Below are 18,298 nucleotides of genomic sequence, written 5' to 3'. Positions count from 1 at the left end.
TTCAGTTACTGAGATCTGGTGAATTCCCGATTCTTTTGATCTTAGTTAATTCTCTTAATTTGTAACATTCCCAGGAGATCCAATCCCAGAATCTATCTGCACATCTACAATTCCCTGGTTACTAATCACGGCCTTCACAGACAGGGGATTAATTACCGCCCAAGGCATATATATATATATATATATATATATATATATATATATATATATATATATATATCAGGAGCGGGCTGCCTTGCCATTATACGGAGCACCTGACTGCAGTCCCATGTAAGTACAGCACAAGAGGCCGATCTTATAACAAGCAGTGATCATATAGTCCTGGGAATATCTCATAGGGCCGTGTGTATGAGATTACATAAAGGGTCTGCTTACTTTTTTTTCAGGAAGCCCCCTCCTATCTATCGGCTGTGTTTAGTATCACAGATCAGACCCTTTAACGTAAATGCGGTGCAATACCATATATATTCTATGAATAAGAGAGGTGCAATATCAGGTACATCCCATAGATAATAGGGGGGGGGGGTTGTAATTAATGGCAACATCTCTCAAATTGAAGTTCCCTCAAAACTGTGCTCCAGTTTCTTCCCCCCCATCCGAAGCTTCCCACCCCATTGGCTTCCTCTTAGATTGTGACCTGAAGGACTGTTGTGGATGGTGACATGTCTGATCTCAACAACTCGCGACAAAGATGCATTATTTTTGAACAAATTTTGTAATTTATTTTTATTAAATAATTTCTTGTTCTTATCCTTGCAGGTACAATTGCTGGAAGATTCCCTGACGAAACAAGAAAAATCTAAAAAATAATATGGAAATGTACATTACAGAAGACGACCGTATTGTCGGGGTCACCCACCCAGAGTCCTCACTTTCTCTTAACTGAACCAGACCTTCCCTCTAACATCACATCACGGCTTGTGTTACTATACAGCGACTCTATGTAATATAAATCTATTTGTATCAGATCATTGGCCACAATGCAGACAAACCAGACACAAATCAGATATTTCATCATTATGGGGATATCCAATGATCCCCAACTTCAACTCCCGATCTTCCTTCTGGTTCTCCTGATTTATCTCTCCATCTTATGCGGTAACCTGACCATTCTCGTTGCTTGTCAGGACCCTCAGCTCCACACGCCCATGTACTTCTTCTTAGGCAACTTGTCTATCATGGACATCGGTTATTCCACCATTGCGTTACATAAGATCCTTATACAATTCGTGGCCGGGGATAGAACGGTTTCCTTCATGGCTTGCATGGCCCAGATGCATATGTTCGGTTCCTTGGCTGGCGCTAACCTATTCATGTTGACGGCCATGGGCTATGATCGATACGTCGCCATCTGTAAGCCCTTGCGGTATCACATGGTTATGAGTACTGGTACATGTGGTATATTGGCCTCTACCTGTTGGGTTTTGGGGTTGTTACAAGTCACTCCATTCACTGTTATTGTTTGTGGCTTCTCTTGTTATTCTTCTATTGAAATCAACCACTTCTTCTGCGACATTGTCCCGTTCATGAGAATTACCTGCAACGACACTTCTCTTCTGAGGACCCTCTTCATCCTCGAGGGTCTTCTTACCATGATACTGATACCATTTCTTCTAACGTTTGTGTCCTACATATTTATAATACGTGACATACTAAGGATACGTTCCAGCTCTGGAAGACTGAAGGCCTTCTATACGTGTTCCTCACACCTCACAGTGGTCACATTACTCTATACAATGCTGTTCAGCCAATATCTGACCCCAAACCTGAGCAGCAATTTGGAGTCCAAGAAACTTTTTGCTCTTTTCAACACAGCGGCCGTTCCTTTGCTAAATCCATTGATCTACAGTCTTAAGAATAAAGATGTGAAAAGGGCTCTGAAGAGGATCCTATCCCATATTAGACACTGGTGAATGGTGAAGTTATTAGGGATGTCCACTGTGTCCATCAACGTAGATCCAGAAGAAGTCAAAAACACCAATCCTTCCAAGCTCGGCCATTGGATAACTTTTAAAACACCATTCCCCTTCTCTTCTCCCTCTTCTGACCCTTGCCCCAGCACTTGATGTTAGTGGTAAATTTTGGTTGATACATTTTGCTTTTATTTATGAAAAAATTCTGAAATTTGGTAAAAATTTAGAAAAATTTGCAACTTTCAGCATTTGCTTTGCATCGGCATTGTTTTTTAAATGCTGTTTTATTTTTATACGATTTTAAAAGCCTTACAAATCTAACAGCAATTTTTCCAAATTTCTGAAACCAATTTTTTTAGGAGTCAATTCAGAACAATGGGGGGCTTACAAAGACCTCTACATTAGAATCCCCCAAAAATGACACCATTATCAAAACTACACATGCAAAGTCATTCAAAACATCATTTAGTAACGCGCCAACCCTGTAAATGTTCTTAAGAAATAAAACAAAATGTAGGTGAGATTTAGAAATTTAAATGTTTTTTCAGTAATTCATCTATTTAGCCCTTAAATTTACACATTCACATGGGATGAAAGGAGAAAATGCAAAAATGTGTTACACAATTTCTCCCAAGTATGGGAGTGCCCCTACATGTGGATGTAAACTGATGTTTCAACTAGGGTTGAGCCGATCTTGAGATTTCAGGATCGATTTTAAAATCCAATCTCCGATCATTTTCCAGCCGATCCCGATCGGGAAATTTGCTCGATCGCCGATCAGGATCCGATCTTTCCCGATCACAATCGCTCAACCCTATGATATATACATTAGTCGGGTTGAGCCGATCTTGAGATAATCTATGACCTCAATCCCACCGGAAAAGATTGGGATTGGAATTCTGATTGCAATCGTGACATTTACTTGATCGCCCATTGGCATCCGATCTTTTCCAATCCCGATCCCGTTTGGACACATGGCAGGGCGGTAATGGGAAGGAGCAATACTGGGCTCATGGAGAACTGGGATAATTTGCAGAGGCCTTATGGTAACAGAACAGTGGAACCCCAAACAAATGACCTTTTTGGGAAAGCCATCAAGGATTATTTTATGGAGTATAGTGAGCAATTTGACTCACCAGCATTGGCCATGAAAATTGAGATACCAGAACGGTGGAAACCCCCCAAAGTGATGACATTTTAGAAACTATACACCGTGTGGAATTTATTAGTGGGTAGGGTGAGAATTTCGACTTTACCAGTGTTTCATAGCATTGGGCCATGGAAAAGACCAATTTTTTTTCCATTTTTTTCAGTTTCACAAGGGGTTAAAGGAGATTATGCCCCATTAAATTTGTTACGCAATTTTTCCTAATACAGCAATACAATATGTTGTTGTCAATTGCTGTTTGGGCAGATTTTGGAAAGTGAGGGGGATATTCGACTAGAACACAGATTTTGAAGGCATGCTTTTTTGTTTGCTTTTCTGTTCATGGGACTGTGGCAGGGCTTTATTTTTGTAGCATGAGTTGCAGTTTCAATTGCCACTATGTTGGGGTACATATGAATAGATGATATTTTTTAAATCTTTTTTGGAGAGGGCTGATGACCAAAGCTAAGCTATAGTAACATGTATTTTTGGTTTGGTTTTTAAGTCTTTCCTCATACGGTATCAGTGACATGCTCACTTTACTCAGCAGATCATTACGATTCCATCAAAACCTAATTTATATAGTTATATTTATAACACACAACAAAGTATCTCTATCTTGTGTTTGCAGAATGAGTTCACATTCTCTTGGTACACATTGTGGAAACACGCGACGTATTGATCTTTTTTTTTCAGTTCTTTATAGGTGAAGAATACAGAATTTTAAAAAAAAATTTCCATGAAAGGACACAAAAAGTATTCTCTATCCATAGGACAGTGGGGTCTGAAAGTAGGTGTGACTGGTGGTGCACATTTCACTCCAATGGGAGCTCCATCAATGGCCATGCCTATATTTAGCTTTGGTGCAGTCAAGTGGAAGACCAACCGCAGTGTTTTACAGTCACTGCAAAGGGAATTGGATTTTAGCGAATCCCATCCAACATTGTGAGAAAATGCACGCAGCGGATATGCTGTGATTTCCAAAATCCTTGCTGTTTTGGAAATTGCAGCATGTCAATTACAGCTACAGAACCGCAGTTTCCCTATAGGTATAATGGAAGCAGAAAGTCCACGGAGGTTTCCTTCTATGAAAACCACTGCGGGAAGAACCGTGATGTGTTGCCGCTGCGGTTTTACCTGCAACCCTTTTCTACTGTGGCTCGCTACGTGGGGCCTTAACCTCAAGCTGAATGTGCATCGGCACAAACTACCTCCCGCTCTCACCTTGTGTCATAGCTAGAGATGAGCGAACACTAAAATGTCCGAGGTTCGAAATCCGATTCGAACAGCCGCACACTGTTCGGCTGTTCGAACAAATTTCGAACCGTATTATAGTCTATGGGGGGAAATGCTCGTTTCAGGGGTACGCAAAATTCGATAAACATATACTTACTAAGTCCACGAGTGACGGTCGGGCTGGATTCCCCTTGAAGTCTTCTCCCGGCGCAGCGACCCCGTGGTGTCTTCCGGCTGGAATTCACTCTGCCTAGGCATCGGGGTCACGTCACACACTTAGATCTCCAACATATAACAGTTCTGGTGTCATATGAAAGATGAGATTCTATACTTTCATATGAGACCAAAATCGTCATAGTATAGTACAAATCAAGATCCCAGAGAAGATACAGAAATCTGGTGTCATGGATATCATAGAGTGCCTCCGTGTGGTCACCTCTACTTCATGAATGATCAGACAAGATTTGGGAACATGTATACACATAAACTAAGGGTCTTAGGTAGGATTTCTGAGAGATCCAACCAGCCATAGATTTACCAGTGAAAGGTTTTCTAAATTGCACCATTTAAAAGAGTTTTCCATGATCATAACAATATTTAAACCCATTGAATAACAAGAAGAATAAACAAATGGACGGCTATAATACCGATCACCAATGAAGCCCGATGGACCCTTCTGCCTACAATGAGGCTCATGGAGTGTCCATCAGATGTTTGTTCTTCTTAATTAAAATAGGCTGATAGGACTGTATCGTGCAGAGATTTTAGACAGACCCTAAGGCTGAGTCTTTGACTCCAACGAAGATGTAAACCTAGCCTTAGTGATGACACTAAAACACACTGAAAATTGGTTTAAAACATAGAGTAGAATACTCATAGGGCTCCTAGGAACCAATCTATTCAAACACAGCTGAAGTTATGCAAAGTGAAGACAGAGATGATTATAATCTGGGGTCCCTTCACACCCCAGGGTATAATAGTTGGAAGCCCAGGGGTGGTGTAAAAAAATAATAAAAATTTATACTCCTCTTCCATTACCTCTGTTGGGCATCCTAACAGTGTCTGGTGTTCTTCTGTTACATCATCCACCTGAGGCCACAGATTAGGCCTGTGATTGGGTCACCACCAGTCACATGAGCATACCAAGCGTTGGGATATTTGGCATGCCCAAATCATTGAGGCTGATCACAGACCTCCAGTGAACCCAGGCTGATGACATCACAGAAGAGTTGTCAGAAATACAACCATGAATTCCTTAATGTGTTTGGATTACCGTCCCGCATTCATGGTTCTATCGATTGGCTACTGACCAAGCCAACAGATGTCACCACTAAGAGGAGAAAACCTGACCCTGTTCTATAGTCTCTCACTCTGCCAAATCAGTATCCCTGCGCTATGCTGAGGAGGCCCAAAAGACCGAAACAGCGCTGTCCATAGCTGGGAATCTGTTCCTTCTGGAATAGAAATACTAATTTGGCAATTAAATCCGCATCATGATAGTAGACTTATTAACTGAGTCATGCATGATGTTAAGGATGCTGCCCTCTATAGGGCGGCGTACAGAGGCACTGATCTCCTAATTACATCCTGGAGAATAGATTTGCATATTTTTTAACCAAAAATTATTTAAATTTACAAAAAATTTAACTTTTAATTCTCTACTCGACATCTATAAGCCATATACTGTATGTGGATACCCATAAAGCCTGCACAGTAACATATTGGGACATATGTTTTGTGGAACAATAAAGTCTTGCAAGAGATGAGAAGCCATATACCAACACAGTCTACCCAATAGATGTCCATTTCATTTGAAGGTCATTGGTTGCTTTACCTCGAATCTAGAAAACTAGAAACTAACCATTCATCGGTCAATTGACCCATTGGGTAGCACTGCAGAGACCTCAGGCAATGGTAAAAGCACCAAAACTAAACTGGTGGGCAAACCGAACGAATATTCTCCAAAAAGATCTCAAAAGGTCTCTAAATAAGACAAAAGATTGTATTCTTACCATCATCAAACCCGTCTCGAGAACTTACTCTATATGGATATGGGGAGTTCCTAAAGTCAATGGAGGAAAAGAGTAGTGAAGGCCTTATGTAATTATTTAGGAAATTTTGAGCATCGACAGAAAACCAGATCTACTGTAAGTCCTGGATGAAAGAAGGAATCATTTGGTTACTACTGAGAGAAGAAATTATGTGACTACTGTAGGAAGGGATTAGGTCCTTGTATGGCTAATGGTGGAATACTGGGACTATTGGGGGACGAGGGAGGTCCTGTTGTGAAGGCCTAATGTAGGGGATCAAAAAATAACATCTGGGGAACTGTCAAGAGGACACCTAAGAGCTTGGGTTTCTCTCTCCAATATCTCAGGAGAAGGACACCTACAAGTTTTGGGTTTTCACTTGAACTGCACCATGTTCCTCTTAAGAGCTGCTTTAACATCCTTATTCTTCAAACTGTAAATCAATGGGTTTAGTAGAGGGACGGCAGCAGTGTTGAACAAAGCGTATAGTTTTGTTGAGTCGTTCACTTCTAGTGATAGATACTGGCTACAAAGAGTTGTGTAGAGCAACAGAACAACTGTGATGTGTGAGGAACATGTATAGAAAGCTTTATGTTTCCCGTTGGTGGAACGTATCTTCAGAATGTTACGTATGATAAAGATGTATGGAATGAAGGTTAGAATGAATGGAGTAGCACCTATAAGCACTAAACACTCCATAAAAAAGAAGGTGTGGAGTAATGAAGTGTCGTTACAAGATAGTTTCATCAATGGAAGGATGTCACAGAAGAAGTGGTTGATCACCGTGGATGAGTAGCAAGTATAGGTGTAGAAGACGCCAAGTGGTGGCATGACTTGTAAAAATCCCCACGCCCAGCAAGCGCCGCTCAGAAGGATACATGTCCTCTTATTCATGACATTGTGATACAGGAGCGGTCTACAGATGGCAACATAGCGATCGTAACTCATCGCAGTCAATATCAATAACTCATGACCGGTTAGAGATCCAAACATGTACATCTGGGTCATGCACGAAACATAGGAGATGGACTTGTCTTTGGTCATAAAGCTTAAAAGGACATTATGTTGAGTGATGGTGGAACATAAGATATCTACGATGGACAAGTTACCAAGAAAAAAGTACATGGGGGTGTGGAGATGATGATCAAAGCAGACCAGTAATAGGAAGGTCAGGTTACCAGTGAGAGTGGTGAGATATATGAGAAGAACCAGGCAGAAGATGATAACCTGAAGCTGTGGATCATCTGTGATTCCTTGTATGATAAATGTGGTGTCATTCCTAAACATCTTCCTTATTCAGTTGTGTTACCTGGAAAGAAAACCTACAGAGTTATGGAAAGTTCTGACATGAAAATGAACCTGCTAAGAATATCATGTTTATAGCTTACCACCAAGGGGGTAAATGGATGTCCATGTGGCTCCTAGGAGGCCAACAAAGAAAATGGGCCCAGATAGTTTGGTGAAAACCATTATTTTAATGGAGGGTAAGAACCCAAACTAATGTTCTGCCTTCACAAACTGTAATATGTGGTGTGAGGAACAAAGGAACATGAACTAGAGATGAAGGTCAAACAAATGTGATCTCATCTTGTGGGTAACTGGAGTGTTAACTAGACCTAAAATGGACACCATTTTATTTGGTTCCCCTTACTTCTATATACACTCCTCATGACAGTATTATGTATTAGACATGTTCCAGCCCAGAACCTGAAATCTACAGCACTTTTTTTTTTTTTTTTGTAACTGTACATGATGGCATCAAATTGACCAACTTCTTACCATACATGACTAACGTTCCTAGAAAGGTTGTCTGAGGTTTCAACAAGATTGTATTCACAATGAACCATTGGTTGCTACTAGATTTTATTCCGGCCATTTTGACTCTTTCACTTACTCCTGAATTTCCAGAAGCCCACCGCGCCAATGTCATCCAAATAAAGGGTCCTTGGCCATAACCAAGACAAACTGGTGCAAAATATTAAGTACACAGTCATGTACTCTTTGTAGACATACAATGGCAATGGTATGGATTTTTCCATGATTTATATATTGATGACCAATCTTCAGGACAGGTCATCAATATGTGATAGCTAGGGGTCCAACACCTGAGAACGCTGCTGATCAGCCATTTGATGAGTTGCCTTTTCAACCAGCTGATCAATAGGGGGACCTGAGTTTTGGATCTCCACCGATGACCTATTGATGACCCATCCTAAGGACAAGGCATCAACATATAAGTCCCAAAGTATCCCTTTAAGAGCAGCACTGTCATAGGATGTCACTTTTGCCATAAATCAATTTGTGAAATTTCTATTCTTCTAGATCCGGACGGGTGCACTGTGAGTATACAGAGACAATTCACACAGTCGCTGCTTCAAACTTTGTAGTTAGAGTTTGTGACCAAGATCTTGTGCACAAAAGGAGGCCCATAAAGACGTGGTGTGAAGAGCTTAGACATGACATCACGTACCGCCAACATCTCCAACCTTCTCATCCAGAATCTCATAAATGTTGATTTGACTTCATGGGTGCAAATATCCAGAGGCAAATGCCAAAATCTCAGAGACTATTGTAGTTATAAAAAGCGACACAACTCTCTGTTCTACTCTTGACTCTCTTGGTTTTGGAATGGGATGTCTTACGGAGTCATATAGGTGTGATGGCCATCCTATTGGCCTTATGGTCTATGTTATATACTGTCTATTACCTCCACTTACCTGTTACACATTAACCATTGAGTCGTGGAGTTTGTGCCTGGTGTGATGTTCTTGTACGGTGTGTACGGAGCTCCCCCATGTCATCGCTCTATATATATATGTATAAGTCTATGTGATGTTGGTAATTGATCCCCTGGTACTAGTTACAGTCATCTGATTAACGCATCTTACAAACACAATTATAATGAGCGCAGTCTTATTATTACATATAATTGTACACGGTGGATACAGATAATATTACCATTATACTTTCCCAGAGGGCAACTCCAAACTACACGTGGCCCCTCCAAGTCCCGATGAGGCTCCGCAGCTGTTACTAAGAATAAAAATATTAAATTTTCTTCCTTATTTCGAAGCATGCTCAATATTCACAAATTTTGTTCATTTTTATTCCCCAAATCAGAATATAATAGGTCAAAATAGTGCAACTTGGTGGAGACAGTTAAGGAGCCAAATGAGTGGCAAGTAGGGTTGAGCCGATCTTGACTTTTCAGGATCAATTTTGAAATCCGATTTCCGATCATTTTTCATTCGAACCCGATCTTGATCCCAATTCCGATCCCAATGCAAGTCAATGGGATTTTTTTACTAATAGGAGATCAGATTTTAAAACCAATCCTATTCACTATACAGCATGGAATCTAACTATTGAATCCACGCTGTGTAGTGATTTTATTTAATCACTAAGTAGCCAGAGGATTTTTTTTTTAATCCTCTGGCTACTTAGTCCCCCCTGGTGTCCACTTACCTGTAGAGATGGCTGCTCCGGTGCCCGGTGTTCTCGTTCTTTTTCGCCTCGCTGCTCCCCGCCTCCCAGGTTAGGAGAGTGTGGGCGGGTACTGGGAGGGGAGACGTCACGTCTCCCCGCCCTGTACCCGCCCACACTCTCCTAAGCCACAAGCTCCGCCTTCTTCCTAGCGCTTTAACACTAACCTGGGAGGTGGGGGCAGCGAGGCGAAGAAGAACGAGAACACCGGGCAGCGGACCAGCCATCTCTGCAGGTAAGTAGCTACTAGAGATCTTAGCTAGTCTCCCATTAGAATGAATGGACGCAGACAGCGTGCAGGGGGTTAAGGCTGTGTGCCGTCTGCTTCCATTCATTCTTATGGAACCGCAGCGAGCCTCAAGCTGAGTATACACTCCACTCAGAATAACATTGTTAGCTTTTCCCACAATACTTGGCCAGTAGCAAAGCATTGTGGGAAATAATCACCGATCTCGATCCCACCTAAAAGATCATGTTCGGAATCTGATCTTTTCCGAACACGATCGCTCAACCCTAGTGGCAAGTCAGAGAGTTGTTAGGTGTACAGCATGTCCATGTATAAGGTCTGACTGGAGATATCTGGCATCTATAGGAAACCCTACAGTATCCAGGAAGGAAGGAAGAGATTTTCTGGTTGATACGGTTAGTTAAAGTAGCGGAGGGAGGTTTGCAACAAACCAAAGTACCCAACCAGGAGTACTGGAGGGGTGATGAGCCTGGACACATCGTGAGAGACCACATGTCCCCAAGGTGGAACAGTTGAGTTTGCTGACTATAAACTTAAGGCACCTGCTGTTGAGGCCAAATGCCAATGGTGTGATTCTAAAACTGCCCTTGAAACGAACATTATCAACTAGCAAACTGATCCATTGTGAGAGGAAAAAGCTATCCCGAACAGTGGTCATCCCTTACTTATTAAGCCTATGGGAAATGTAAGAGGGCGCCAAAAAATAATCCTCCTTTGCAAATTGGTGCATTTGAAATGCCAAAGTTCAGATGGTCCAGAAAGGCCACCAGATTGATTCACTGACAAGCACGAGCAGCTCCCCCATTGTCCTTGTCCACTATCGTTAGTGTCTTCATTACACAATGGTCTGACCAATTCCAGGGGCTTGGCAGTAGGAAATATGGTGTCACAGCATGCATTTTGTGGCTTGCCATTGATAGCCAGCCATTGCCACCTGGGGTTGTGAATGAGAATCCTGGACTATTATGGACTTTAATACAATGTTTCACTACTAATCCAGGCTTTGTTTGGAATCTGACGGTGGTTGGGTTTGAGTCTGGAGGCTTCATGGAAATCAATCCTGCCCCAACACATTGCCCCAACTACTGGATCTTAGGAGCCATCACATACAGCTGTCCCTAGTAGTGATATAAGGGACATCAAAAGCTTAGAGGTGTCTTAGATATAAGAGATCGAAAGTTTAGACATTCTGCCACCATATGAGTTGTCTCTCATGGCAGAGTGGACAACTGGCATTTTTCAGCAGGATAATGCTCACCCACTCACCAGGGATTCCCATGAATGTCTCCACCAGATTCCATGTCCTTGTCCTCCCCTGTCACCAGATTTATCTTCTTTGCTCTACTATTATTGTATTAGTATGAATGGGGTAGAGCCTAGAAGTAGCGAACACTCCAATGAAACACAGCGGCCATAGCTCATAACTAACTATCAATAACTCATGACTGGTTAGAGATCCAAACCTCGACATCTGAGCCATGCATGAAATACAGGAGAGGGACTTAAAAGCCTAAGAGGACAATATGCTGAGAGATGGTGGAACATAAGATATCGACAAGTTACCAACTTATACTTTCCATACTCTGCCCGATCCTTGTTTTCCCATTCTCCCTTTTAACTACACACTCTGATATTTCTCTTGCTGCTGGGCCTGCCCATAGAGAGGCTGTAATAACTGTTCCCCAGCTTATCTCTTTTAGTTTGAAGGTATAAAAGTCTACTTCACGTGCCACACCATGACTGAGCAAAGGTTCCTAGCTCTCTAGTGTTTTGCACAGGTCTGGTTTACATTGCTGCTTGATTTACTATGTACCTGATTTTGGTTTGTGTTTGTGGCCCCATTCCCTTTCTACAGAGCCATAATATGACACCAATCTGACTTTCCATTGTTAACCCGGCCTATTACCAACCAGTGATCCAGTAACCCCCCAGACGCCTGTCCTGTGACCATTGAACCTGCCATGACCTTAGCTACTATTCACATTCTGCATTGTACCATAGTCCTTGATTTGCAGTGTTGGACTGGCCCTCTACAGTATTAGCATCTTCTCTCTAATTCTGAAGCTCCAGGACAATGGCCAGTGTGAGGGGATGATATATTAGCACCATATCTGTATTTTCAGGTGGAATTGGAATTACATATGTGATATTGATACTTTCCATAGTTTTTGGCCTTTTGCAACAGGCCGTATTATGGCTGTCTACAAGTTTTGAGTTATACAGAAGAATTTGGTGGCCCATATTACACCTCTGTGTCCATGTACGAAATATTATTAAATTCCCAAATTGTCTAAATATCAGAAGATACAGCTTTATTACTATTAAAACTCCATGTACATACTATGCTATGCTCATGAGACAAACAGGGTGTTAAGATTGGGTCCTGCAGGGTTCTCTCTCAGGGCACACTGCCACCTGCGGGTCAATCTAACTCTTGCCCTCGGCCTCAGGTAGTGAGGTGTCTGGAGTGTAAGTCCAGCCTTCGGCCTACTGAGCATGCTCAGACATTTTGGAGCCGCTCAGAGGCTAAGTCCAATTTTGCCCATACTGAGCATGATTAGTGACATCATGGCCACCACCCTGTTGGGCGGGGACTAGCCTTTATATGGTATGAGCCGACGCCTGCCTGGTGTTCACACTTTGACTATGTACCTTGAGACAGGAGGTTAGGGCCAGATTCCAGTTAATGGTAGGAGCAGTCTCTAGGGATCTAGGTAGGATTCCTTGGCCCTGCCAGTGGGATTAGTAGCCATTTAATTGTCTTCTCACTTACTAGCTCCTAGCTATTGCAGGGGCATGTTTTGTTGCTGACCTGGGGTGAAGTTTAACCCTTGGCAGCCTTGCTGTTTCAGCTGTACTGTGCAGCTGTCCAGTGAGGTTAACTGGCAGGGTGTTGTTGCAGCTTGTTCACATTGTGTACCGCGCCACATCACTGCCAGTGCAGTTTAACTGGTAGCACGCTGTTCAGACCTTACAGCCGCCCATCTGGGTCTGTGGACCTCACTGCAGTGCCTTGCAGACTAGCGGGTCTGTCGTTTAAAAATATTATTTTTAAGCATATACACAGAACCGTAACACAGGGTCATCCAACTGTCTGATATCGATGGCTTTTCTTGTACAGTGATTTCTACTGCTAAATAAGGGGCAAAGATACAGCACTGTGCAAAAATTTCAAAACATGCTGCAAAGAATGTATATAAAGTCTGAGTGACTTCAATACTCAGTCATATGTAACTAATATAAGAAGACCTTTGTCTTATGTGTATAGAGCATGCAGAATGTCACCGGGGTATGTATCATGTTATGTGTTCTTGATAAGGATTCCCCCGGTATTAGTAATGATAATGTTAATAATAAAAGATAATTTGTTGATAGAAAACATAACAATAAACCCCACATTAGTCTTATTATTCTACATAATTGTACAGAATTTAATGGTAACCTTGGTGGCTTTGGGTTCCCTGGATGAGGCTTCCGCTGGCAATGACAGATTCCATTGGGCACTATTGACACCAGGGAGATCAAAGTCAAGCTAATTCAGCTTCTATACACTGATAATTATAATATAATGTAATATAACAGCAGTGGTATACACTATGGAGGTATACTATGGTGGTATACACTACCCCCAATGGAGGCCAATCCTAAGGCGGGTTTGGGTTAGGGAGACCCAGTGCTGAGAGTTTAGCGACCCTTCATGTTCCCACATACTCAACTATTTCTTAGGATACTTGATAGCCCACAAGTATAAGGAGTAAGAAAAGCAAATAAAGTGTAAACGTAGACTTCAAAAAACATATTAAAATATACAGAAAATAGAAGATTCTTGGAAGACCTGGTAGACCAAATAAAATGTGGTAACAACATGAACGAGACTCAATCTTTGAGAGATAGAAGAGTCAAACTCTAATTTGGCTTTTAATATCTTAAAAATCCACTGGTGTGGCGTGAGACGATAATCCCGTACAAGGGTCTGAAAGCATCTTCAAGGTTCAAGACTAGAATTTTAAAATTAAAAAATAAAATTAAATTAAAAAGTGAACTAAAAGACCAAAATATTGGCATCTGAAATTTTGAGATTCAGATTTTTTGATGTCAGGTTTTGTGGAATGAGGATTGATATGTTAAGATATTTAGAAGTAACCTACAGAGGTTTATACACCATTGAAGCATTTATACAACCAAATGGTATACAACAAATGTCTAAAAATAACAAAGTCATAACCAAAATATAATATTTTCTCAATCTTAAGCGATACTCGAGGTGGCCATGGTAGAATGGGGATCATTTGAAAGTTTTTGTTATTGGACCCCGGGGGTCACTTAGAACAAAAATTAGAACAATTTGGAAAGCCAAAGAAGTAAAACCATTTTCTATTTTATTAGAGGGTATTCTTAGACAATACTTCTGGCATTACTAAAATTTAATATTTTTCTATTAAAGGGACATTTTATGCATCCAACTTTTTAGGTTGGACCTATGATCTTCAGTGTATCTGGTCAAAGTAACTGGAATATGTCATACATTGTCATCCAAGGTCTTCCAATTTCTCTGAAATGACGAAAGGGACTATACCTAGCACAGAAGGAGGACAGGGACAGAATAACCCCATTCAAGTGTCACCGTGTCTTTTACTGACTCTTCTATTACAATATTTCCATAGGACAAAAGTGTTCTATGTATTTTTGAACATTCTCCAAAGCATGGTCCAATTCCATAAGAAACTTCCCCCAATGAAAGAAATGTCCACCATCAGTACTCTGGCCGGATCCCCATTTATGGAGGTAGTAAGGCGATACTAGGATTGGTTAGACCTTGGTGGTTTGGGTTCTGACCTTGTAGTCTTTGTAGCTAATACAAATATATGATATCTATGGCAAAATCTCCGATAAATTACACTTGCGATCATTTCACAGCTTCCGTCCAATCCTCCTCCTTAGAGCCGCCTTCACATCTTTGTTTTTAAAGCTATAAATCAGTGGGTTTAGTAATGGTATTGCAGCCATATTAAACAGAGCGTAGAGTTTTTTGGAGTCATAGTTGCTTGATGAGCTTGGAACTAAATACTGAATAACAAGAAGGGTGTAGAGAAGGATGACCACAGTGAGGTGTGAGGAGCACGTGTAGAAGGCCTTACGTCTACCATGACTGGTTTGGATCTTCAATATTGCAACTATTATAAAAATATAAGGGACAAAAGTTAAAAGAAATGGGGCAACAGTGAACAAAAACAAGCCTTCAATGAAGAATAATATGTTCAAAATGGAGGTATCACTGCAGGTGATGTTCAGCAAGGGGACGATATCGCAAAGGAAGTGGTGGATTTCAACGGAGCTATAACATGAAAAACTGGATAATATCCCAACAAGAGGACTAACCAAGAGAAAGCCCAAGATCCAGCATGAAGAAGCCAACAGAACACAAGTCCTATGGTTCATGACCAGATGATAGTTCAGAGGCCTACAGATGGCCACATAGCGATCATAACTCATGGCGGTCAATATGAACAACTCATGGACTGTGAAGGATCCAGCCATGAAGGACTGAGTCATACACCCATAAAATGATATGGTCTGATCCCCAGTCATGAAACTTATAAGGATCTTATGCAGACTGGTGGTGGTAGATGCCATGTCTACAATGGACAGGTTAGCTAAGAAGAAGTACATAGGCGAGTGGAGATGGGAGTCCATGCAGATTAACATGAGAATGACCATGTTGCCTCCGAAGGTGATGAGATAAATAAGTAACACTACAATGAATAGAACAATTTGCAATTCTGGAACATCGGTAATTCCTTTAATGATGAAATATTTAACGGCGGTCTCATTCATATACATTGGATCTGAAAAGACAAATCATAGTAAATAGTCACCAGAATACTTATTGTGGTCCTCATATTGTATCCTGGTATAGGGGGAACCTGTAATGGACACAGTGCCGGTAAAAGATCCTGCCAGGGAAATTGATACATCTACAAAAAGTAAATTATACAAATTTTTTCAAAATTTCATTTTTTTTCCATATTAACAATTGTAGCAGTGATACTAAGAATGTTACTTTTAATCATGTTTAATTTATTATTATTATTATTATTATTATTATTATTATTATTATGATTTATTACATTTTATGATATTTTTTACAATTAGCTTCATTTGGAGTATTTTAGATGGTGAATACCTAACACTTGTTATATTGCATTTGTGTACAATTTTTTCAAATTTTTGTCTATTTTTCACAGTTTTAGGTTTGTTTTTTTTCTAAATTCCTTTCTAAATTTCTAACCCTATAGCCATCAAAATACGGAAGGGGATGTTAAAATGAAGGCTACGTTGTTTCTAAATATTTTTTTATTTGGTTAATGGGACGCAGAGAAGGCTCAGACACATTCACAAAAATATAAAAGTTACCGCATCAATTAAAGGCATTGTGATAGGGACATTACAGATAATACTTCGGGGATATCATGGCAGCTCAGAGGTCACTGTAAGATACTTACGATAGAAGATTTCAATGGCGATCGAGAAAGAGACCCAGATGTTAGAAGCGGCGGTATATCTGTAGGTATATCTGTATTCCGTTACTGTTCAGCGAGTTACACGGGAGACTATACGGTATATATATACTAGTGTCTATGGGTTAATAAAGATAATTAAGTCCCCGGAGAACAAGAAACAACCAGGATGATCTTCTCATTATTGGAAATCCCCCAATGAATAGACATGTGGCTACATATAGCAATGATATAGATAGATAATAAGATGATACACTGTCTACCAATAAGTATTCGGACACTTGGGGTAGAAAAACAACATTTCTTCCTATACAATAGTTGGTAGACCCCAGCAGATGCTTCCTTACCAATGGGATTGATGGACACAATACTCCCGGATGCCGGGTGACACTCCTGGTGTATGGGAGCCATCGGTTGGGTGCGGTTTCTCTGGCCAGCACTCGTCGGTCTTTATCTCCCAGTTTTGGGAGTCTGCCGACTTGGGGCACATTCCAACAACCACTGTTTACCTTCCACTTTATTATCACATAGGCCACGGTCAATTTTGGATAATTCAGTTCACTTGCTATGTCCCTTAAGGATCGACCATTTCGGTGGTACCCCACAATTACTCCTCTCTCGAAATCGGACAACACTGCACTTCATGGCATCTTGCATGCGGCTAATGCCAATGATGTTTCCTATTTATTGGCGGAAGGTCTGACGTACATCACGGCCGCAGATATCTTCATTGGCATGGGTGTCCATATACTTATTGGTAGACAGTGTATACTTTTTAGAAAAATAAACTTTCCAGAAAGTCCCTGACAACTATATCATGCCCAATCGTTTGAGACCCCCTGACCTCTTCCATAATGATCTGAGTAATTCCTGAATATAGAGCTCGGCTCCCTCGCAGTCACATAGTCCTCACTCCCTGCTCTAAATGGATGATGATAGAAGCTAAACATGACGTATTGTGGACCATAAAACCTTTATTTACACTAGGCCACCAGGGAAATATATAGTACCGTATAGACTCGCGTATAAGCCGACTTCTCCAGCACATTTTTCATGCTCTCCTCGGCTTATACACGAGTCAGGGTCCATGGAGCACAGAAAACTGGAAGGACCTGGACGGGGGAGGTCCTTTAGTTCTACTGCTCTGTGATTGGCTTGTCATGAGGTCACGTGACTGTGATGTCATCAAAGGTCCTGTAACCACTGGTATGTAACATCTGCAGATAAGGTGGAGACTAAATCCTAGTAGCTCCGCCCACACCAGAGTCCTGGCACATGGTCATGGCGTCATCATAGGTCCTTTAGCATCTCCCCTGCAGATGAGTGGCCAGGAGTCATTGTGTCTTATGGAAAATGTCTGTTGTCTGGAGGAGGAGGCTGCAGTAACGTGACAATAACACACAGGGACCTGCAGGGGTCACTAGTCCTAGTAATGTCTGCTGTATGGAGGAGGAGGCTGCAGTAACGTGACAGTAACACACAGGGACCTTCCTCTAGTTACTCTGCCTAGTAATGTCAGGCACTGGGGGTATTCATTTAGTTTCAGTAACTCCATGTGCCTCACATTAATAACAGTTAACCCCATCATGTCCCTCCTATTAACCCCTGTGTGCCTCATATAAGGGTTACTAATATGTGAGACACGTGAGGGGACTAATGAAGAACCTTAATTATGAAGATACCTAATTATTACCTCCATATGTCCCACATATCAGTAACTCTTA

At 41.3% G+C, this 18,298-nt stretch overlaps 3 protein-coding genes across 3 annotated transcripts; 1 reads left to right on the top strand and 2 right to left on the bottom strand.

Annotated features, from left to right (window-relative positions):
- The first annotated feature begins 980 nt into the window (after nt 1-980).
- On the top strand, nt 981-1,913 carry LOC142185538 (olfactory receptor 8D1-like). The gene has a single exon (XM_075260966.1). The coding sequence runs from the start codon at nt 981-983 to the stop codon at nt 1,911-1,913; it is 933 nt and encodes a 310-aa protein (XP_075117067.1).
- Nucleotides 1,914-6,701: 4,788 nt separating this feature from the next.
- On the bottom strand, nt 6,702-7,613 carry LOC142185537 (olfactory receptor 5AR1-like). Its single transcript, XM_075260965.1, has one exon. The coding sequence runs from the start codon at nt 7,611-7,613 to the stop codon at nt 6,702-6,704; it is 912 nt and encodes a 303-aa protein (XP_075117066.1).
- A 7,354-nt stretch (nt 7,614-14,967) lies between these two features.
- LOC142184813 (olfactory receptor 5B12-like) lies at nt 14,968-15,891 on the bottom strand. Its single transcript, XM_075259907.1, has one exon. It carries the CDS (start codon nt 15,889-15,891, stop codon nt 14,968-14,970), a length of 924 nt encoding a protein of 307 aa, XP_075116008.1.
- Nucleotides 15,892-18,298: the final 2,407 nt, after the last annotated feature.

Source organism: Leptodactylus fuscus, chromosome 11 (assembly GCF_031893055.1).
Source record: "Leptodactylus fuscus isolate aLepFus1 chromosome 11, aLepFus1.hap2, whole genome shotgun sequence".
NCBI classification, from domain to species: Eukaryota; Metazoa; Chordata; class Amphibia; order Anura; family Leptodactylidae; genus Leptodactylus; species Leptodactylus fuscus.
The sequence above is the reverse complement of the archived record's forward strand: the minus strand, read 5'-3'. Positions and strand labels throughout refer to the sequence as shown.

What these genes read in the sequence shown, in the direction of transcription:
- LOC142184813 (XM_075259907.1), bottom strand. Translation starts at nt 15,891, where the DNA reads ATGAATGAGACCGCCGTTAAATATTTCATCATTAAAGGAATTACCGAT.
- LOC142185538 (XM_075260966.1), top strand. Translation starts at nt 981, where the DNA reads ATGCAGACAAACCAGACACAAATCAGATATTTCATCATTATGGGGATA.
- LOC142185537 (XM_075260965.1), bottom strand. Translation starts at nt 7,613, where the DNA reads ATGTTTAGGAATGACACCACATTTATCATACAAGGAATCACAGATGAT.